This window comes from Brugia malayi (genome assembly GCF_000002995.4).
Source record: "Brugia malayi strain FR3 genome assembly, contig: Bm_v4_Chr3_scaffold_001, whole genome shotgun sequence".
NCBI classification, from domain to species: Eukaryota; Metazoa; Nematoda; class Chromadorea; order Rhabditida; family Onchocercidae; genus Brugia; species Brugia malayi.
This window is the reverse complement of record NW_025062477.1, coordinates 11,827,116-11,850,809: the sequence shown is the minus strand read 5'-3', so window position 1 is coordinate 11,850,809 and position 23,694 is coordinate 11,827,116. Positions and strand designations below refer to the sequence as shown.

At 23.9% G+C, this 23,694-nt stretch overlaps 4 protein-coding genes and 1 non-coding gene across 5 annotated transcripts; all 5 read right to left on the bottom strand.

Annotated features, from left to right (window-relative positions):
• Window positions 1-397: 397 nt before the first annotated feature.
• Window positions 398-1,671, bottom strand: Bm10638 (Uncharacterized protein; the record flags this gene model as incomplete). Its single annotated transcript, XM_001895970.2, has 3 exons — window positions 398-784; window positions 1,071-1,172; window positions 1,414-1,671. The coding sequence occupies 3 exons, from the start codon at window positions 1,669-1,671 to the stop codon at window positions 398-400; spliced, it is 747 nt and encodes a 248-aa protein (XP_001896005.2).
• Window positions 1,672-3,534: 1,863 nt separating this feature from the next.
• Window positions 3,535-6,023, bottom strand: Bm3796 (MSP domain protein, putative VAP; the record flags this gene model as incomplete). The annotated part of the gene is made up of 7 exons (XM_043080918.1): window positions 3,535-3,594; window positions 3,863-3,940; window positions 4,044-4,136; window positions 4,254-4,405; window positions 4,954-5,140; window positions 5,535-5,605; window positions 5,966-6,023. 7 exons carry the CDS (start codon window positions 6,021-6,023, stop codon window positions 3,535-3,537), a joined length of 699 nt encoding a protein of 232 aa, XP_042936852.1.
• On the bottom strand, window positions 4,564-4,689 carry Bm15562. The gene has a single exon (XR_006227949.1). It is a non-coding gene; the product is annotated as a small nucleolar RNA Bm15562 (small nucleolar RNA).
• A 3,754-nt stretch (window positions 6,024-9,777) lies between the features above and the next one.
• On the bottom strand, window positions 9,778-11,949 carry Bm10639 (Uncharacterized protein; the record flags this gene model as incomplete). Its single annotated transcript, XM_043080917.1, has 4 exons — window positions 9,778-9,847; window positions 10,583-10,733; window positions 11,387-11,492; window positions 11,815-11,949. 4 exons carry the CDS (start codon window positions 11,947-11,949, stop codon window positions 9,778-9,780), a joined length of 462 nt encoding a protein of 153 aa, XP_042936851.1.
• Window positions 11,950-20,637: 8,688 nt separating this feature from the next.
• Bm721 (Uncharacterized protein) lies at window positions 20,638-22,656 on the bottom strand (the record flags this gene model as incomplete). The annotated part of the gene is made up of 3 exons (XM_043080916.1): window positions 20,638-20,844; window positions 21,755-21,835; window positions 22,153-22,656. 3 exons carry the CDS (start codon window positions 22,654-22,656, stop codon window positions 20,638-20,640), a joined length of 792 nt encoding a protein of 263 aa, XP_042936850.1.
• Between the last annotated feature and the right edge of the window lie 1,038 nt (window positions 22,657-23,694).

Sequence of the window (23,694 nt, the reverse complement as noted above, 5' to 3'; positions counted from 1 at the left end):
ACTATTCTTTCTAGCTTATTTTACAATTTTCTGCATGAACTATTTGTTTCTTTGTTTTTTTTTTTTTTCTTTCATATACTACTTTGTTTCCTTGTTTTATCCCAGGAGAACCCTCTATGGTTAAACCAACGGGTCCTTACATTTCTATCTTCTTGATCTAATATAATTAATGTATAAAAGTTAAATGTGACTATGTTATGTTACAATAGTAATGTCGCATTTCCAACTTCATATTAGAACTTCAAAACTCTCTTTAAACTTTTAGGCTATCTTTTCTTGGCTGAATGTAAATACATAAACACTTGTGACAAATTATATCTGGTGGTGATTATTTAAAAGATAGAGCACTTTGACCAAAATCATGTCTGATTCATTTTTTATTTACAATCATCATATATCAATCAATAATCACATAATTCAAATTTTCCTGTCGTTCCATAAATAGATCATTTGAAGATGCATGAAAGAAATCAATGCTAAGACTTGGCGTATCTTGAATAACTTTGAAGTATTGCAATAGGCTTTCTTCGTTAAGACCATTTGATAAAATAATATCTGCTAGAGCAACCCGTTCAGGTATATCACTTTGTGCCCATCTTTCTAATGCAAATTCTTCCAGTGGTGGTAGTAAGTCTGTTCGTAAAATATCCAAATGTTTATCAATTTGTGCAGATATTTTTTCGGCTCGCCTATTAAATTCACCTTGTAACCACTTGATTCGATGTTCTTTCATTGTGACTGCAAGAAGACCTACACGACTTTTCTTAATTTCAGCATCAAGTTCCTGAAAACAAGATTGACTTAATGGCATAATTAACTACAGCAAAACTAAATGAAGTTCTTATACTGATTGAAAATCTTGAAAGAAGAGGATGACACGGTCGTTCTGAAGTTTTGAACTTTCGCTAATATGACAGATGAAATTTACGGATTGTTTTCAGTTATTACAATAAGTGTCGAAATTAAAATTCATGTTTTAGAGTACTTCATTAAAATCAGGAAAAGTTTACAATATTGAAATCTTGTAACATTTTCAACCACATTATCAAATAAAAGAATTCAAAATTAACCTCAAATTTTCCAGTATTAGGTAAAAAGTCTTTAATTGTAGAAATAAAACTCGCCCTTCTTCGTGAATTACCCTTTGTGGCAATGAGATCATTCATAAGAATCTATAATATTCAGAATAAAATCTCGACGAATTCTGATTTAAACGAAATCATTCAATGCCTAAAAAAGAGAAAAAACATTTTTTGAAAAAACATCTGAATGATAATCGAAAACGAAATTATATATTTAGATGTTAAAATTGATATAGATGCAAACAACTATCATATTTATTCTTTTTTAAAATAATCTAAAATTTGTCATCTAAATGTCAAATAAAATATGAAGAATGCATAATTGACTAACAATATAAGCAACTGCTCGTTCAATTCTACATGCATTACATTCTTGATTTATTGATGGAAGCTTAAATGTTGTCAATTGTTTTACTAATTCTCGAACAATTGAATAATTGGCATATTTTCGATGGCTAATAATATGTTTCATGATGAAAAATGCAAATTCAAGATGCATTTCATTGCTAAGTGATGAGATCAATAATCGAGCAACTTTAACGTAATTGTATCTTAATGCATAGCGTATGATTAATTCGTGAAAATCCATTGATCTAAATAAAATCGCTATACAAAATAAGAAATAATTTCACATGTTGAATAATTTTTATTATTTATTACTGCTCTATATAACTACTACAGCAATTAGATATTTGAATAAAGATTATGTAGAGTTATAAGGAGATATATAGCGAAATAAAGAATCAAAATGATTATCAATTTCTATTTCATCTATCAACTTCAACCTAGAGTTAAGTTTTAGGAGATTAGACTGTATGTCATTCAAAACAAGTACAAATGTTGGACTTACTTTTACTGCTTCCTGATAATTCCTTGATTAGTTAGAGTTTTGAACATTTGAAACAGCATGACGTACTCTGCATCCTACTTAAATTAAACATGATTTTAAAAAAAACTTGAAAAATAACAGTACACTGATCATGTGGGTTATCCGAGTAAAAATAAACATTCTGTTAATCCCCAAAATCTTCATATAAAAAGCAGGACCAGAACTTAAACCTATAAAAGTTTCTTTAGCAATACTTCAAAATAAAAAAAAAAAAAATGGCCTATATTTAACAGGAAATATGCGTTAAAAGTATGAAGTTTAAGTACGAATTATAAATTCCAGAATTATTATTATGCCTAATTTTAGTCTAACAATGTATCATAAAAGTGATAAGCTTAACCCTTTCTCACTTCAAGCAATTCGATGGATTGAAAAAAAAGTTTAGAACTGCAATGCAAGATCACAACTCAAACAAACCAAAAAATAAAAAAAATCACTATGTTTATTTCATTAAAAGGAAAAAAACGGACATACACAAAACTTGATTACTGAGTAGATGGATAATAAATATTAACAGTGAAAACAAACATCTCATTTATCTGAATATCTGAATTTGAAAATCGAAATTAGTTAAGTACATAAATACATATGACAACGAAAAAACGATCTAATCTTTTGCATTATTGTCACACTTACAATTTCAAAAAAAGCACTGTAATCCTAGTAGGGAAAATATTTCAATATTCAGATATATCAAATCATGAAGTGTCAATGAAAGGTTTTGAAAAAAAAATTGAAATTTAAGATGACTTCCACTGCTCATTTGCTCAAGCTACAGTTGAAAGTGGAAAATAAATAACTGAAACAGTTTTTCAAAAATAATTTCCGATAGTTTTATTTGACATCTTTTTAACAAAAATGATTAATTAACAAGCAAAGTTAATATTTAAACAAAATATATGGGCATTTAATTTTAATTCATGAGAAATGATACGATTAAATGATCACACTGTATTCTTCTGATAATTGCGTTTCTTTTAAAAAAAAAGGAAATCCAACTATGACTTCCTGAATGAAGGACTTCCTCAATCTACTGATATTTTAAATACCAATGACGATAAATGAATAATTCAAATTACTGAATATTCTAAAAGCATTTCCTTCCGAGTTCAGATTAAGGGAAAGAGGAAGACAAAGTAGTTGCATTCGGAATGTTGACATCTCCATAACAGAAACAAACTTTAGTTCATTAAAAAATGGTCAATTACAAACTTTTTCTCTACTTATACTCCTTCCTTCCCAAACTTTTTCCTTTCACTTTACACTAAAATCCAACACATAGGGAAGAAGAAACCATGCACCATTATTTTTAAGCAGAAAAAAGGAAAGCAACAGAAGATAATAATAAGTGTGGAGTTCAATGAAGTTTTATGCGAATAAAAGGAGATAAAAAAGTAAATTTATAACCAGACAACAAAAAAAGAAAAAAAAAATTGTATTTATTCATAGCTGAAATGGATTTACATCCTGCTAACTTTTCAGGCTTCTTTACCGGGATGAATAATTATGTCAGTTTCTATCGCCTTAGCAAAAAAAGCAGCAACAAGTACATTCCATCTCATCTCAGAACAATTTGCCAAAAATGAGTCCAGACATAAGGGCAGCAAATGCGATCAATACCATCTAAAAATAATAACTTTAATGCGGATACACTTTCAAACTGCATGCAGAACCTTAGATGAAACATAATTAGAAAAAAACACAAGATTTTGAATTATAGGAATTGTTTTGAAAAACATCATAGCATAAAACCACTGACTAGCTGAGTAACTGAAGTGTCACCTTAGCTGTATCAGTGCACTGGTCTTCAGTGGTAACGGTTCGAAAACCACCACATTCCTCTGATTTTTGCACTAGGCAAGTCTATATATATATAAGCATAACAACTCACCTGAAAAACTGTAATTCCACTTTCTGATGTCTGATTACCCGTGACTTGAGGAATTGTCTCAAGTGCGGCAAGCCGAGCCTGAAATTAGAGACATATGATAAAATTTGCAACTGAGATAGATAGAAAACATATTTCCAGTAAGCTAAAATAAGAGTAGAATCATGAAATTTATTTTGCTAACCTTAAGGTTATTATTCTCCCTTTCCAAATTGGTCTTCGCAGCTTCCACTCTATTCTTCTCTTCAATTACGCGACGCACTTCGACATCCATATTCTGAATCATTCCAGTATATTTAAAAATACGAAAAATATTTAAGCAATATACTAAAAAGCAAAATTACTTCCATTTCATAAACTTGAATTCCGCAAAATTTAAAACAATAAATAATACCGCAGCATATCCACCAGCTGCAGATTTTGATTCTGGGGACATTCGAGGAGGCGTTTTGTCTCCTTCGCATTCCGTTGCAGAAGGATGCTCAAAGACCACTCGCAACTTTGAATCCATAAGTTCGGATGGCTGTACATTTTTCCAAATACTACCTGTATTTTTCCAAATATTATTTGTTTGTGAAATCATGCTAATCAGAATTATGCATCAAACTATCCACAAAATGCAAACACTCTAGCTGTCTGATCCAAGTGAAAATCCCACCAAAAACCTTACTGTTCCTAAACTCTGCAAGAACCTATGACATGAAGGCGCTCATACAGCGACTAAAGCTTCGATCCTGCGACGAACAGTGTCATACCTTGGGTTCCGTCTTATTCAGACGAGGCTGACCAGTCCGCCTCAGCCATTAGTCACCAAATCTAAATCATCGCGCACTTAACAGAACCGAACTCAAACATACTTAACTGCTAACTATTCCATGAACCACTACACCAAGCAACATCTCACCCCTGCTAAAAGAGCATCCAAGAAAACTGGAAGTGAAACTTAAACCTAAATTCTATCGACTACTTTTAAAAATACCTGAATTTAAATATATTCCAAATGTCATTTTTAAATTAAAACTGCCAAATGCTTTCAATGGAAATTTAGAACCAGTCCACTGAACCAAATCATCAAAAAGGACATTTAAGTATACCTAATGAGAGATCTCCTGGTGGTGCATAAACGCTTTGTATTAAGAATTTATGCTTTGTGTGCTCCATTTCTACATTACTGGATGCATCAAACGGCTGAAGCATAACTGCTACATTACATGTTTCGCCTGGATTGAGAACACCCGAGTTGGGACGAACGCAATATTGTTTCGGAGCTGTTGTCTTCACCTAAACAAATAAATTAAATTCCAAATCAATTTTTAATTCATAAAAAAGATCTGTTCTAATGTTTACAGGAAATGAAAGATTACTTTCCTACAATTTTGGAATAATACATTGTTTACTTTGACACACATATGCTACGGATGAATAAAATCTCCTATGAAACAGTGCTTCATGATTAGTCCTCGCTCATGCGAAAAAAGATGTGTCTCTCAACATTTGATAATATGTAAAACTAATGAAGTGTACATTACTCAAAAAAGCATCTTATACGATAAGAAAGACTTTAGAAATACAAATTACGAATGGATATGAGCAAAAAGAAAAACTAAAAAATTCCACCAAAAATTTATGAATAATTCTACACATGCATTTAAGAACAAAAACAAAATTTAAGCACCTTAAAGCAAACTTGACGCTCTGTAGGATTTGTCAACCTCATCTGACAAGTCACCACATCATTGAAAGGACCTGGAAAAGAAAATCATTAACATATTTTCTCCACATATTTGCTCTTTTTCTATCTTAAATCTTCTATCTACGATATAAAGACACTAACAGCTAGCAAAATATAACGTAACCACATGAAATCCAAACAAAGATTATACAACTCATCGTTCCTACGGTTTTTATGAAAAGAAGATATTCAAGTTGATTTTGTAAAAAATATGCTGCTCTAAATTAAAGCTTCATTTTGAGATCATGTAACTTGTAATAAAAGTTACCCGTCAATCAGCAAATCGGTACATCATGTAATATATTCCAGTCAAGGAAAAAAAAATTTAAGATCAAAATTTAAGAACAAAGAAATCAATAAACGGGAAAAAGAACCTTTAAAGACAAGTTCATTGGTCGGCTCAATCGAGAGCACTTGAGCAGTTCTCGACATTTTTGAGCCAGTTCTTGGAGAACAAAATTCCTAATCAACTACACCCCTAAAACTACATATAAAATTTTGAAAATTATTCACCTTGTAACACAGATATTAAGGCGAAAGGAAAAGTTCTACAAATAAAAAATGCAAAAAAAAGAAGAAACGAAAAACATAATATTCTTATTTTATAACAAAAAATGAACCAAATGTCATTATATTACGACAAAGACCTATTCAAATCAGATCTTTAAAAATGGAAACTCACTCCAGATGATGCAAGTTAAATTAAATAATTCCGACTTTAAAATGTATAATAAGCAAATCTTAACACTGTTGGCATTCTACTAATCAAATTGATATTTACGATAAAAAAAATTTTAAAACAAACAAACTTGCACCGCACAGAACAATTTCTACCCAAATCATTTACAACAGCATATAAATGTTGTTGTAGAATGATTCATCAGAACATCAGAAAAACAATAACTGCAACGAAGAAAATAAAATAAAAGCTGGATATTTGAAAATTTGATGACTACATTTCCTAATACAAAGGTAGAATAAGAAATTTCACAAAATACAATTAAGAAGTACCACAGCTATGTGTAACAAATAACATAAATCGCCTATATTAGCCAACTTTAGTTTTCTATAATTATTATTAGTAACACAACTAATATTACTACTACTACTGTTAATAATGTTCTGGTGTCTCCCTGAGACAGAAATATAAACATACTTCCGATATGAAGTCGAAAAACTCATATTTTTTCAAAATTTTTATTTCCTTTTTCTTCAAAGTATGACGCCATCCAGACGACAATTTATGAAGCGGAAGGAAATTTCTTGTAAAAGAAAATAGACAATGTTACGATGTGAATGTATGTTGTATTAATTCTTCTCGTCTTATGTGCAATTTTCCCATTCCTTTATTCGTCATTTCAGAACAACCCGATCACTCTACAATTTTATATTTCATAAGTGCTACAGTTAAATAAGCTGTGAAGTAATGCAGAGAGCTGATAATAGATTGCACATAATATAGAGTTTTGGAACATATTTTAGGGTTTATATGCCTGATAAGCATTTGTTTAAATGATATCCAGAAATACTAGCTTAATTAGCTGAACAAAAGGAAATGATACCTAAATTACTATCAGCAAGTTTGTACAATCAACAGGAAATGGGATACCTGAAAAATTTGCATAACAAGTGAATAAAACATAATTAATATTTGCAATAATTTCTTTACATCTATTATGCAAAATTCTGCTGGCAAAATTTTGCCTAAACCCTATTTTGCTATTTCATTCCTCTTAAAAATAACCAAATAGGCATAACAAAACAATTAGCGAGTAACAGTAATATAGTACAACTAATCTTAGTAACTTCCATACGCGACAACAACCAATCATTTGATAAAAGAAATACAAAAGCATAAATATTGTGCTTTTCGGAAGGAAATACATAAAAGAATTCTAACAATATCTAAAAATTTGAAATAAAAATTAACCAATTACGAATAAAAGCTATGAGTTCGAATAATTCTCATAGAGACGCAACATGGGGCACAACCATTAATGATAACTTTCACCACTTTAATCAATTTCAAATTGCTGCATCAAATTTCCATCATTAACTGTTTGCTAACGTAATGCAGTGAATTCGTCAAACAAATTAGATTTGAAATAATTATGTCCCAAATGATACACTATATTTCGAATATTGCTTGAGCAAAAGGAAATATCTTTCTTTCCTAATTTACTACTAATGATAATAAACCCTAATTATGCGCCAACATTTAAGCCATTCCAAACTATCAAAACTTATAAACTGTTGTAAAGGCTACCATTTGAGAAAGAAACATTTAATTCACTTCCGAAATCTATTACACAAACACACACACGTACCGACACATACATACCAACGTAAACACATGAACTCACACAAACACACATGCACATGCACACACACATACACATACGTACTTCATACAAATATACACACACACAGGTATATACAAATAACATACAAAATAAGTCTAAACAAATAATCAATTGAGGGTAAACGTTTGGAAAATAGTTAACATGTTTATGGTGGACATGAGAGAGTGTCAGACGGCAGGGTGTCGCGAAACATTTGTGACGAGTCAGGACTCTGAAGATGGGCGATGGTTGAGTGAATGAGGTAGGAGATGGGATTCCTGACGGAATGGTAAACTTTTTGATTCCGCACGGAGTGAGTCATCACACTATCAGACATAAATTCATCCAATGAGCCACACATCATCCACTCATCCGCCGTCGCACAGAAAACAAAACAACACGATTATCTCTCAACAAAATGAAACATTTTGAGGGTTCGTTGCAAGACTCTTTTGAATATTGTAGCTCAATAATTGTTCAAATCCACCATCTGCACGTACGCTTACGGAAATTTATTGATTTTATACATCATCAGTTTACGTGTTCTTCCACTTGATACGACGGACAAATTCCACGTAGTTATGCGTAAACCTCGAAAACGCTATTATACAAATGCGCATACACACACACACACACAAATTTACCTTCAATCTAACTGTGTATAATGCAATTTAGGCCAAAATATATTCGCCCAGCCATGCATATATTTATTCAATAATTTAAAATAGTAATTGAAATTGTTTGAAATGAACAAATTTCTTCGCTTCTCGTTATCAACTTTAATCTATGATAATATGCTAAAATGAACTGATATATCACTAATCATTGATAATAAAATAATATATGCTTCAATGAAATGAAATAAAATTAAAAGATATAATAAGAAATTGTATCAGATATATATGTTTCTTTTTATAATAATATTTTATCGAATATTTATTTACTGCAAATTTATTTAAAATAAAAATGTTTTAAAGAAAAAGAAGTGTCTTTTACAACTTTAGCATTGCTAATGAAAAGAAAATTTCTTATCAAAGTTTCTTTCTTTTCTTATCATTGATTATCTTTTGCTTCTCGCAATCATATATGCATTGTGTGCAACACAATCGACATTAAAAATGAATAATTTTATACCATTTATTACGATATGCAAATGATATTAATAAATAAAAAAAAAGTTAGCAATGCGTTTTAATTAAATTCAATCAAAAATTTAGACATTTTATTTAAAAGTGATAATTTAATAAAAAAATTTTCAAGAAATGATATGAAATATTTGTAAAATGATAGAAAATTTTACTTTCTTGTTTTTTTCTTTTTTTTTTTTTGATGATATTTTTTGATCTTCGAAAAGAATTTGTATAAGTTTTTTTTTTTTATGTCTCAACTCTCATTTACAAATAAGAAAAAGATTAATCTATAAATTCTTAACTAATAATAAACTTATAAAAGCTTTTTAAAAATTCTTCATTAATAATAAAAAAAAAAGATTAATCAATAAATAATAAACTTATTAGCATATTTCAGAAAAAAAGAAAGTTAAATTTAAAAAAAAAAAAGTTAAATTAACCATTAAATTCTGTGTAATATCAAAACTTTCGCATTGCCTTTCATTTATTTAAACTATAAGTTTATTTATTTTGATTACATCAAATGAATACATTTTATTTTTATTTTAAAGTTTAAATTCAATGCATAAAATTTTATATGAAAATTGCATTGTAATATGCTAAACAGAAAAACTTCTTGTAAATATGCAAATCATTTTGATGAAAAAATTTTTTACGAATTACAAAATTAATTTTGTTAATTTTATGAATTTTAATTAATTTAGTAAAAAAATTTCACGTGGATAAAATTCGACATTCTTGCAAAATTTTCCATTCAGTTCTATTAATCCATAATGCAAAATATCTGAAATATCATATGATATTAATTTTGTTAATAAGTTTATTTTTTACTAAAAATTTTAAAATTAATATGAATTAATTTCTTTTTTTAAAAAAAAGAAAAAAGCATAATGAATAAATTTTTAGAATTACTATAAGTTAATTTGTTAGCAAACTATAATGAACTAATAATGGAATTACAATTAATAATTCTAATTTCACTTTCATTTAATTATCATTTAACTGAAGATAAAATTAACAAACAAAAAAAGAAAAAAAAAATATTATTAATGTAAACTTAAACGAGTATAGCTAAAATAATTAAAATTAAAAAAATTTATAATAGTAGAAGTGAAATTTTTTGCTTGTTTCTTTAAAAATTTCCACTTTTTTGCATAATTCATTTCGTCTTATTTTTGCTTCTTAGTTAAATTTTTTGTTTGAGAATGAAAAAATTACATCAAAATGAATGGATTTCTAAATTCCAAAATGTTAATGATCATTTTATCCTCCCATACCTCGTAGGTTTGTAATTTCAGGAAGAATTATACGATTATAGGATTGTAATTTCAGGTCGAATTATACTTTGTACAGTTGTAATTTCAAATAGAAAAACATTTCATTGAACTGTAATTTTTAGTAAAAAAATATTTATGGAATTGTAATTTCGGGCCGGATTGCGCTTTGTAGGATTGTAATTTCAGGTAAAAAAATATTTTATAAAATTGTAATTTTAATTTCAGGTAAAAGAAAATTTTACCTTCCTTCGGTGAAATTTTTCTTACTCTTTTGCATTTTATATTTGCCACGTTCCAAAACAATAAATGGACTTAATGCATGCAATTCGGTAATACAACGTTTTTGCGGTAATAAACGTAGTTTTTTCATCGTTTCATAATATACTTGCAATGCTATAATACTAATTTAATTTTTTTTTTTTTTTTGTAAAAAATACTAATTTTCAAACTAAATTAAAATAAAATATTATTAATGAATTCAGAAATTAAGCAAATATAATTGTTATCATATGAATTTATGCCACTATTTTAATGAAAATTCTGTTATTAAAACTTTTTTTGCATAATTTTTTGAATAGATCAAAATAATCTAATCATTTCTTTTTTTATTATTGAATTTGAAAAGTATTTCATTGGTTAGCAAAATGAAAAAGTAAAAAGAAAAAATGCTATAAATAAATTTAACAATAACAACTATTGATACTTAACAAATTTTTTTTCTAAAGATTAAGAAGAATCAATTTATTTTACTCATTTTTTTTTTTTTTTTTTGATAATTACAATTATATTTTGATTTGTTATAATATTGTATAATTTGATTTATATGAAGAATAAGGAGATATCTTGGATAATATTCAAAAATATATCAAATTCATTTTTAAGTTTTTACTTTTTTCCATTTCAAATTATCATCAATAAATTTTTAAACCAGATGTTCTTCATCTAATTTGCTGTTATTATCTAAATGCATTATGCTAGAAATAAACTAATTAGTTTAAAAGTTAAAGCATTTCCTGGTAATTAAATGAAATTTAAAATGAATATACCACCAAGTCCGCGACATATTGGTGTTTGCGGTTCAATCAATTCAATGTCATTATCATACATTGATAAAATACCATCCAAATCACCATCAGTACAATAATTATCAAGCTAAAATAATGAAAAACATTTTCTTTTCTTTTTCTTATATTTTTCAATTTTCTTTTTTTTTTTTTTTAATTGATATTTTTGCAAAAAAAGTTTCAACGATTGTACTACACACTAAACTGTAATAGAATTATAAAAATAAATTAATGAATGTATGGGTGTATTTCAGGTATTTAAAATATTATACAATTCATAATTAAGGGAAAAGTTAAAAGTATCATTTCAATAAGCTATGAAAAGTAATAATTAAAATATTATAAGTAAATTAGAATGGAATTTAAAAGAAAAAAAAAAGAAATTCACTTTTTATCAAATAATTACTTACCAATTTAGAATTATCTTGAATAGCCTTATGTGACTGTTCAACAATATATTGTGTCCTTGATAATGAATTCAGAAACAGTTGTTGTTTGCCAATATCAATATTAAATTTCGAGAAAGAGCCAACTTCACGGTCCATGAATAAATGAAATGAAATGAAATGAAATGGTGTGAACAGTTGTTGTTTGGCTTTATCTGATAAATGATCACATTTTAAAATGATTATTGTAATATCAATAACAATCCATCCTTCATCTTCTCGTCTTCTTTTAATCATAATAATAACAGCAACAAAATAATAATAATAATAATAATCAATAATGATAACAATAATAATAGGAATAATAATCAATAATAATAAGAAGAAGAATAAAAATCAATAATAATGATAATAATAACAATAATAATAATAGTAATAATAATAATAATAATAATAGAGCAGTAACATAAAAATAATGATAATAATAATAAATAAATAAGTAATACCTCTAACAAATCGATTTGTTAAATGCATATGGTTAAAAATTTGAAAGATTCATTTATGATCATCTCTAAGAATAAGATAAAAGTCAAAGATAGAGTTACACTTTAAAAATATATCAATTTCAAATCATATCATCAGCAAGTTGACACCATCACGTTTTTTAAAAAATTCCTTGCATTATTTTTATGTTACTGCTACTTCTCCTGCTGCTATTATTGTTATTGTTGTTTGTTATTGTTATTTCTATTGTTTGTTTGTTTTTTTTCTTTTTTTGTTATTGTTAAATATTGAAATGATTGGATGAGTTAAATGATAATTTAGTAATAATTATCAAATTTTTGATCATTTATCGCACTATGCTAGATGTGATTAATTTCAATGGAATTTCTCAATTGAAATTATTATTTTGATTCAAATCATTTCTGATTGATTCATAGCAAAAAGATTGTAATATTCTGAAATGTGAAACAATGCATTCATTTGAAGATAATAAGTAGAAATGCAAAAATAATAGCTAAGCTAAGAAGAATTGATTGAAATAATCAAATATCTGTCGTAATTTATTTATATATTTATGTATATATAATAGTATTTTAAAATGTGGTGATACTAATATTAGAATTTGCATTGCATATAAAGCAAAAATGAGAAAACAAAAATATTTTTGATTTATTTATAGAAAGAAAAGAAGGATTTTTTTTTTTTTTTTATAAGTTAAAAATTCATTTTAAATTACAAATCTCATTTTATAAATTAATAATTTTTCATTAAATTTGTAAAAATTTCATAGGAAAATAAATGAATGATTAAAAAGGAAAAAATTATGGAACATTTTATATCCATTCGATGTATCTTATTTTTATGTTAAAATTTGTTATAAATGACTTTTCGTTCTATCTTTTAAATAAAATATTTTTGTTGAAAAAATGATTTCTAAATGTGTTCGTTACATTTTCACTTTTTTTTCAAAAAGAAAAAAAGTGAAAATTTAAATGAAATCGCAGAAGAAATTTTACTAAAAAGAAAGAAAAAAAAAAATAAATCGGTCAGTTTAACTTAAAAGGAAGTCTTTGTCCCTTTCACTTTTTTTTTTTTTTTTTTTTTTGTTACCATTGTGCATAAAATGTAATTTTAATTTGTAATTTCTCTCTCAAAAGCTTTTTTTTGAACAAAAAAAAAAAAAATGAATAAACGAAAATTACTTCTATGACAACCACTTACTTTTATAATCTCTCTCACATTACTTCTATGATCCAACATTCTTAAAAAAAAAAAAGTTTTTTTTTTTTTTTTTCATTAAGATATTACTTGATATTAGTTTTAGCAATCAAATAGATTTTTAGACAAATAAAAATAAATACATTTGCTGTTTTATCATTTAATTTTATTCCATTCAACAATTAAATTCATAATTTGAGAATTTAAGTAACGTTTTAAAATTATTTATTTATTCATTATTTATATTGTTTGTTTTAGTAGCACTTTTTTTGTACTTCAAAATTTAAATCTGCTAGTAATGATTGTAAAATGATTAATTTTATGTTGAAAGATCATAAATAATTTGTTATATACTGTTTCTTCTTAATTAATTAGCAACATAGAACTTGTATAAGCTTAATAAAAATTAAAAATTATTTATTTAAAATTGAAAAAGAAGAAAAAATACTACACATATATTATATACTTTCGCAAATTTTTGCTATCATATAGATAGCAATCGACTAAATTAAACTATATTGTAATTTAATTATGTTATATCTTATATAAATATATATTATTATGCAATTCTTTGATAATAATTATTATAGATTATTTCGAAAAAAAAAAAAAAAAAAAAACCGAAAAACTGGAATTATAATATAATATGTTAAAATAATTTTGTATTAAATCTATTAAATGCAAATTTCTCGATGGAAGATTAAAGATTGTCACATTTAAAATTCTTTAGACAGTTGTAAAACTATTTCAATTTAATACTGCAAATGTTGAAAGCACTTATCCAAATACTTATCTTTCAATTATACCTGAGCTTATGTCAGTTATTTAGAATAGTTCTAACCTGTAAACAAAGTATGTGCATTGCTTAATGTGTTGATAATTGCTTCTAATTTTATTGTTAATAATTTAAATTCTTAAAGTCCATTGTTAAAAGTTTATTAATTCTTCCTTCATTTTTAAAAAAAAAAAAAAAATTGTAAAGGGTAAAGATCATTCATTTGATAGTGACAATTTAATCATTGCTTATTGTTAACAATTCGTTTTGGTTGTATGCCTAATGTTTACTATTTAAGAAATTTAACCTTTATTGTTTAAGGTTAATTTTTTAGCAATAATAAATTTCAATTTAACTAATCTTTCATATTCATTCAAAAAAAAGTTTTTTTTTTTTTTTTTACTTATTTTTGCATTCATTTATTTTTTCCATTTTATCAATATAGCTCATAGTTAATACATACATATAACAATGAAATTATTCGAGAGTAAAATTATCAATCGAGAATAAAATTTTATTCTATTAATATTAATGTTACAATCATTTCAATTACACTAAATATTCATTTGTATCAAAAAATTTTTTCCAAATCATAAAAATTTCCCTTACAAATCCCTATAAATTATCAATCGATCAATTAATAAATTAAATTCTATCGCAATTAATTGTAAATGCTGCCAAATGATTGATCCAAATAATTGCAATCAAATGTTAAACATTTTGTAATATTTGATTAGCAAAAATTTGTAGTACCAACAAGTTATCTATATCATTGTAAATAAGAATGAGAATAAAAATATGTATCATTTTGTAGCTTGATTATTTCACACTACAATTGTTTGATATTTATAGGAACACATTTTATCTTATCATTAACTGATATGGTACTAAATAAGATAAATAGAAAAAAAAAAAACTTATCAAAAATAATGATAATATATCAAAATAATCATTCTTAACGTACGACTTAAAATTACAATGCATAATGTCTTTTTTTTTTTCACATTCCATTTAGCTAAATAATATTTTAAAACAATAATTTTCCTTCAAAAAAAAAAAAAAAAAAACCTGAAAAAAATGAGAAAGATTAAAAATCAAAAAGAAAAAAACTAAATTATTCAAACATATTCGAAAAAATTTGTAATTTTTCCAAATTCATTTTCATTTTTTTTTTTTTTTTCATTTAATTTTTTTTTTTTTAAAATTTATTTCAGTTTTTCTGATTTATTTTATTTGTTTTTGTAATTTTCTCATTAAAACTTTTGAACACAACGTGTGACTAACCTTTAATGAGCTTATTCATAAATTTTATTTCTTCAAGAAAGTTTAATAATAATAATAAATAATAATATTAGTATTACTAATAATAATAAAGGAAAATGAATTGCTATTTAAAAGTAATCTAAGCAAATAATCCAGCAAAAGATGATAATAGTAATAATATGAAATAAGAGTTTTCAAATGAATAAAATTAATCAGAATTCATTTATTATTATTAATATTAATATTGTTATAATTACTTGTTATTATTATTTCTTTTTTTGTAATTAAAAAAAATCAAAAAATTATTTTTTGTGTTTATCAAAAAATTACACTTATCTATTATCAATCAATATAAAAACACCTTTTAGAATCTTTATACAAATTATATATGCCAATAATTTAATTACTATTACGAGTAAAATTTTCAATGAATAAAAAATTTTTATTGATTAAATAACAAAGGAATTAAAATTATAAAAACTTAATACATTGCAAAATTGTGAAAAGCCAAAAAAAAAACTAAAACTTACACTTTTTTTTTAAATAATAATAAAAACATATGCTAAAAATATATGTAATGAAGCACTAATATGTAATAAATAAACAAATAATTAAAAGATATTTTCAAAAGGAATTAATAATATTAATTAAATGAGTAAAATCATTATTTAAACTAATATATTATATTATATTAATAAAAACGTTTATTAGAAAAAAAATAATAATACTTTTTAATGACAATAATAGTAACAATATTTGTCAGTAATAATTAACACCATGTTTTTTGATATTAATATGGCAATAAAGATAATTAGTAATAATAATAATAACATTTGATTATAATAATAAATAATAAAAATTTTTTGATAATAATAAAAATACATGTTAGAAAAAAAAAATAATTTTTAATAACAATAGCAATAAGATAATTAATAATAATAATAATATTTGATTATAATAATAAATAATAATTATTATTTGATAATAATAAAAATATATGTTAAAAAAAAAATAAATTTTTTGTGAAACATTTATTAAATTAATACACCAATCAATTCTCTCAATAATAGTAAATCAAAGTATCACATTTTGCTACTTTATTTGTTTATTGTAAGTATTAATTAATTACTCGCTGTGTTTCTGTTTGTTTATCTAAAGTATTAATTAATTGATTTTGTTTTCTATTTTTCAACAGCAACAAACAGAGATGCTAAATGTTAAATAAATAATTCAAATATTTTTACTACGAAAAGTAGAAAAAAAAAAATGACAAAAAAGCAAAAAAGACAAAGAGATAAAGAAAAAAAAAAGCAAAAATAAAAACAAACAAATAATGAACGAATTTTTCTTAAAAATTTTATTGTTTAAAATTAATTTAAAAAACGAAACTTTTTTTTTTCAAATGAAAAATTAATCTTTTAAGTATAATATTTGAAAATTTTAATGTGTTATGTTTTTATTTTTTCATTTGTTTAAATTTTTTTGCTTAATTGAGTATAAATTCACTTAAAATTTATACATTATTTCCTACATAATTCATATCGCTTTTTTTCTTTTTTTTTTTAAAAAAAAAAGTTTTCTGACAACAAATATTGCAATTTATTTTGAATGAATAACTTTTAAAGTACTTAATTAACTAACTGGCTAATTAATTAATTAATTAATAATTGTTGTAAATAATTGAATAGATTTTTTAAAACTAATAATAAACTAAAAAGACGATGAGAAGAAGTGAAGATGAGAAAGCTGTTTGTTTCATTCAATCAGTTTAAGTAGAAAATTAGCACTTGCAAAAAAAAAAAAACTTTTTTTTCTTTTTTGTTTTGCTTTACTTCTTTTGTTTTTTGTATTTTATTTGTTGTCTTTTCTTTTTTTTTTTTTCAAAATGAAATGAAACAAATGAAATTAATATTTTAAAATTAAATTTATTTAAAAGAATATTTATAATAATTATATTTTTTTTATTTTTCTTTACTTCTGATTGATGTTTATTAATTTTTTTTTTCTTTTTATTCTTTATTTTTATGTGAGGGAGAAAAAAGTGAAATTTTGTAGTTTTATATTATTTTGTCTAACATTAACATGTATTTGTTAAAATTTCAACATTTTTTTTTTCTTTTTTTTGGTTTTTTTTCCTTCATTTTTTTCTTACATTTTTTTTTTATTTTTTATGCTTAAAATTCTCATTGTTCAATTTTTGATTTTGTATTGAAATAAATAAAATAGAATTGAAATTAGGCCTAATTACTTTATTCGTCCAAATAATCAATCAGCGTTTTAAGAAATTTGAAAAAGACATACAAATGATTTAGATTTTTTGGATAGCAATTAAAAACATTCTTGCAAACATTTTTTTTATTACTAAACAAATATTTTATATGTTTCAAAAAAAAAATTTTTCATTTAATAAGTTAAATCGTTTTTTTTTTTTTTTTTTGTTAAACGCATATAGCTATAATTAATACATAAATTTATCAGTAATACTTAATACTTCAATCTTTACAATTAAAATTTAAATTTATCAGCAAATCTAAATTAATCATTTATTTATTTATTTGTTTTGTTTAAAACAATGAATTAATTTTAAAAAAAAAGATGAAAAAGAAAACAGAAATATTAATATATAAATTAGATATATTAATTGGATATAATCATATTAAACTTTTATTTACATGCTTTCTGATTAATAGATAAATTAAAATTGTGTTAAATTTTATTCTTTTTTTTTGTATGTAAAATTAAATATAATTATATTGAGTTTTATCTTTTTTTTTTAATCTTTTATTTTTGTTTTTTTAAAAAATTTATTTTAAAATGTAAACATACACTGTAGCATTTATTAGTCATTTACAATATGAGCTAACTGAACTAAATAACTAAATCATCTGTTAAATTTCATTTTTCCCATTTGAAAGGTTTGCCAAAAAAAAAAAAAAAAAGGAAAAAAAAATTAGCCAAACCATTTGTCATAGACAACTGTGTTTTAGTTAATTATTTTTTAATTTTTATTTTTTTTTCCGGTTATTTGTTTATTCATTTCTGTTTGAAGCAATATAAACGATTGAAAAAAAAAAATGAATAAAATTGAATAAAAACAATTATTTTACATTATTTTTTTTTCATTTTTCTTTTTCAACCTTATAAAAATAAAGTTTCGTTCTTTTTTTTTTTTTTGTTTATTAAAAATAGTAAAAATGTTTTATTTGAAATGAAATAAACAGATGACTATCTATTAATTACTCAATCTGTTGTTATCATATATCTTGGTAATATCGAAATATTAATTATGGCAAATAAAATTAGATTATCAATTCTGGTCATTCAATATTAAATTATTTATATTGTTTTATATGTAAGTTTCATGAAAAAATTTACAAATAACAAATTTGCTTGAAGAAATTTTAGCAAAATTTATTAGATAATTGAAATTTTAATTCTATTTCAAACATTCATTTTTCTATGAATGAAATATTTTTTTCATTCAAAAAATGTTAATTAATTTTAGTGTGTTTTTTTTTTACAATTTCATAAATTAATTTCAGTATTAATAGCATTAATAAATGAGTACTAGCATGTTTACAGTAAATAATATTGTTATATGTATTTAAGAATTGTCAGAGTATGTATACAATTTTAATCTTTCTAATATCTAATAATAATTTAATTTTAAATTATTATTTAGCCTAGTTGGTACAAATTTTTTGCATAGTTTTAAATTTATTAAAATAAAAAATATGCATAAAATTACTTTCAGGGAATTTTGAAAGTTTTTGAAGTACAAAAATAACTTACACAATAGAAATCAATGAAAATTAATCATTGCAAAGTGTTACTGATAGTTAATTACTGGTTACTTTGCTAATAGCATCAAACTATTTTGAAGTCTTCCATTTTTCTCTCTCTCTCTCTCTCTCTCTCTCTTTCCTCCTTTCCTTCTTAATCGTTTTATCACTATTATTATGATTATTATTATTCATTATTATTATTATCACTATTATTATATTATTATTATTTATATTACAATTATTATTATTATTATTATTAATAATATTATTATTGTTATCACCATTACTGTCATTATTACTACTGTTATTGCTATCATTATTATTATTATTGTTGTTATTATTATTACTATTATTTTTATTATTATTTTTACTATCATTACCATTACTATCATTTATTGATGGATTGTCACAAAGAGTAATAAGTCATAAATAAATAATAATAATAATGGAACTTTAATAAATACTGACAATTTCCTGTTATCATATTATCAGTGATTATTTCTGATATGCATTGGTGTTCTGAAAATTGAAGCATAAAGGAGAGATCTCATCATTTTTTTACAAAACAAGAAGAAATGCATTAATTATTGTTATCAAGTTATATAATCATTTTTCATTTTCATGATAACAATGTATAACAATGACTTATTGTGATAAGAAATATCAATGATAAATAATGTTGAATGTGAAATAATCATTATCGATGAATGAAAATTAATATGCTGTAAAAACTTTGGTAACGAAATAATAAACCATAATTTATTGTGATAAAAAATTAAATCATAATTTATGGATGAAGGAGTAAATCATATTATTGTGATAAGAACGAATAATGAATTATCACTGTAAAAAATTAATTAGCAAAGATGATAAAGTTGGAATTAAGCGAAATTAATCACAATTAATTATGATAAGTAATTGCACATATTAATAAAATGTCATTTGCTATGTTTTTATTCTTTTAATATGAAAAAAAAAAAAAAAAATTAGCATATTTTTTCATAAAATAGTAATAATTAGACACAATAATAATTAATAAATTAGTCATAAAATACAATGGCACATTTCAATTTTACATTTTAACACAATCAAAATACAATAATTTGAGTGAAAAAATTTTCATATTTTAAAGAAACTTTAATTTCGAAGAAAGAAATTTCAATTTCAACTTTAATTATAAAAGATAAACAAAAAAAAAAAGCAAAAAAGAAAAAAAAAACTTTTCCAAAAAAGGAAAAAAACTAAAATTATTTTGAAATTTGTTTTTTTATCTTAGTATAATTAACATATTAATGAGACAATTTAAACATAAGAGTAATTACTGTACAAGTGGTACGGTAATGGCAAAGGTAAAAGAGCATGCATAAATGGTAGCAAAGGTTGCTGAGGAAATTCTGGTCGTAAAATTGATTCGATTGTAAATGATTTCTTAATTGGTTTTGGTGTACTAATTGGACTATCATCGGAGCATTCATCCTCATTTACCATTAAACCCATATGACGTCGTACCTGAAATTTTTCACTTTTTTTTTAAAAAAAAATAAAATTTAAATGAAAATTTGATAATATATTTTGTATTATTTAGTTAATTACATGAAGTAAAAAAGGATAGAAAAGGAAAACTTTTCCTAATAATATATTATCAGTTATATTGCTAAAAAAAATTGATAATTAGTGATAATATTATCATTAATGAATTATATAAAAAATTAGTGATAATATCATTAATGAATTATATAAAATATCATTATAGTTTTAAAATTAATGATATAAATTTCATATAAAGTAAAGTGAAATTAATTCAATGATTGGATGAATATATAAATGATCGAATATTTTTAATCATGATTCTTTTTAATCTTTAAATTGACTAAATTTACTTTAGCTAGCATTATTATTATTATTATCAAACATATATAATTCATTGGCAATTGAGAAAATTCACTTTATCTGATTTTAATAACTGATAGCAAAATTTGTTCAGCCAGAATTTTTATTATTAAATCTAAAAGGTATTTTATTAAAAAATTGAAATTGTTAATCTCAACTAATATTTAGGCCATGAAATTCATTTTTTATCTTTGTTAAATTTTCAGAAAGGTTTATCACAGTTAGATGATTGCCCAAATTTTCTAAATCTGATATGAAACTGATAACCAACTGATAACATATCTTTTTCAGCTTATGAAATTTCCATTTTTCTAACATTTCATTTTATTTCATTTAAATAAATTTTACAAATGTTTCATGCATGCCTTTTATCATATTTTATCTCAAAATAATTTTGCACAACTATTTCCCAATATTTCATAACTTTTATTTAAAAAATAATATATTACTATTAGTAATCAATAAGTGATCAATTTTTGATTGTAAGTTTCAAAAGAAACAAATAAATAAATACGAATAATTTATAAACCTTTCGTTGTGCTCGACGTCTTCGAAAGTCGCCCCTTTTGAAATCATCCAAATTTGCTGGATGGATTGCCCAATAATGTCCCTTTAAAACAGAAAAAAACAAAAAAAAAAAAAAAAAAAAAAAAGAAAGAAAAAAGCTAGAAAAATGAAATGAAAAAGAAAAAAAATTGAAATACGAAATAAAAAAGATGAAAATTTCAATTTTAAAATTATTACAAACATTAAATATAACGCAGTAAAATTCTATTATTGTTTACTTTCAATAAATCCAAACTTTTTGATACCATAATACTGTAAACGCTACTCAAACTGAGGTAATTGATATTTTTTCTTTTTGAAATAAGTATAATTTTTCAACCGACTTTTTTTTTTCTTTTGTTGTTTTTTTTTTTTTTTTACCTTTCCATTTGCTGATCGTCCAGCTTTAATGAAGCAATCATTTAAGCTTAAATTATGTCTGATTGAATTTCGCCAACCAACAGAACGTGTTCGAAAATATGGATAATTGTCGGTAATCCATTGGTAAACCTCAGAAAGTACCATTTTTTGCTCCCGTGAACTTAGAATTGCCATTGCAATAAGGCCAATATAGGATGGTTGAGATTTTGGCTGACGAATATCATACTGCTGTTGTTGTTGATCTTGTTGTTCTTGTTCTTGCTTACATTGCTGTTGTTGTTGTTGTTGTTGTTGCTGCTGTTGATTTTGCTTGTGTTGTTGTTGTTGTAGATAATAATGATGTTGATGATTATGATAAGGATGAAGATGGTGATGATAATGATGACGATGATGTTGATGATGATGATGGTGATGATGATGATGATAAAATGATTTTTTTTCTACTTTTGGTGATAAAATTGATCTCGAATATGGTAAAAAATCAGCAAAGCCAAATAAATCCATCCTTTGAAATTTCGTTAAATTCATCCAAATATTCACGTCCAAAATATTTCTCGATATGACTTTTATTTAGTAATAATAAAAATTATTTGGTAACAGTAATAATAATAATAATAATGATAATAATAAAATGATAATAATCAATCAAATCAATATATTATACTTACTGTAATAGTTTTTTACCCAATAAATGATTCCGTAAATATAATTATTGAATAATTTACTACAGTAATATGTTAGAAATTTGAAAATGTTAATTTTTGTTTATTATAAAAAAAACTTAAAACTTAAGTTTTTTTATATATATCATATATATCATTTTTTCAGAAACAAATGCTGGATTTAGACAAAAAAAAACATAAATATTTGTTTTTGTTTTTTTTATTTTAAAATAAATGATCCAGAAGAATAGTAAACAACTGAATTAATTACCAGTAAGAGAGAGAAAGGACTGATGAAGAAAAATGTTGTCAATACACTTTCAGATAATATCCGAATATGTGTGCGCCTCTTGTTTACCGATCATGTTGCTGTTGTTGTTGTTTGTTTGTTTGTTGTTGTTATTGCTGTTGACAGCGATAATGACAATGATAGTGATGATGACGGTGATGATGTTGATAGATGATGACGATGATAATGATAATGAAAGAATAGAAAGTTCGAAGGGCGGAGCTCAAGTTATGGGACAGAGTAAGATTTTGCCATACAACGAATCGAATCAGACTAGATTTAAGACAATAAATAGTAATTATGATTATAAAGGAATGATTAAAGATTTAATTGATTACTTTAATAATTAATTTCAATTATGTAAGTAAAACAATCTTTCTGTCTTTTTTTTCTTATAATTTAACAATAACTTTTAATTTTATGATATTATAAGGTTTAAAAATAATTCGTTTACCACATTTGATTTATATTTCTAAATTTTTGCAAATCCAATGGAAAATACAAAAGGAAAAAAAAAATGAAATATTAAAATTGAAGTTAAAACTATAATTAGATATTTTTATGAAATTATGATGAATAAAAGATTAGTTG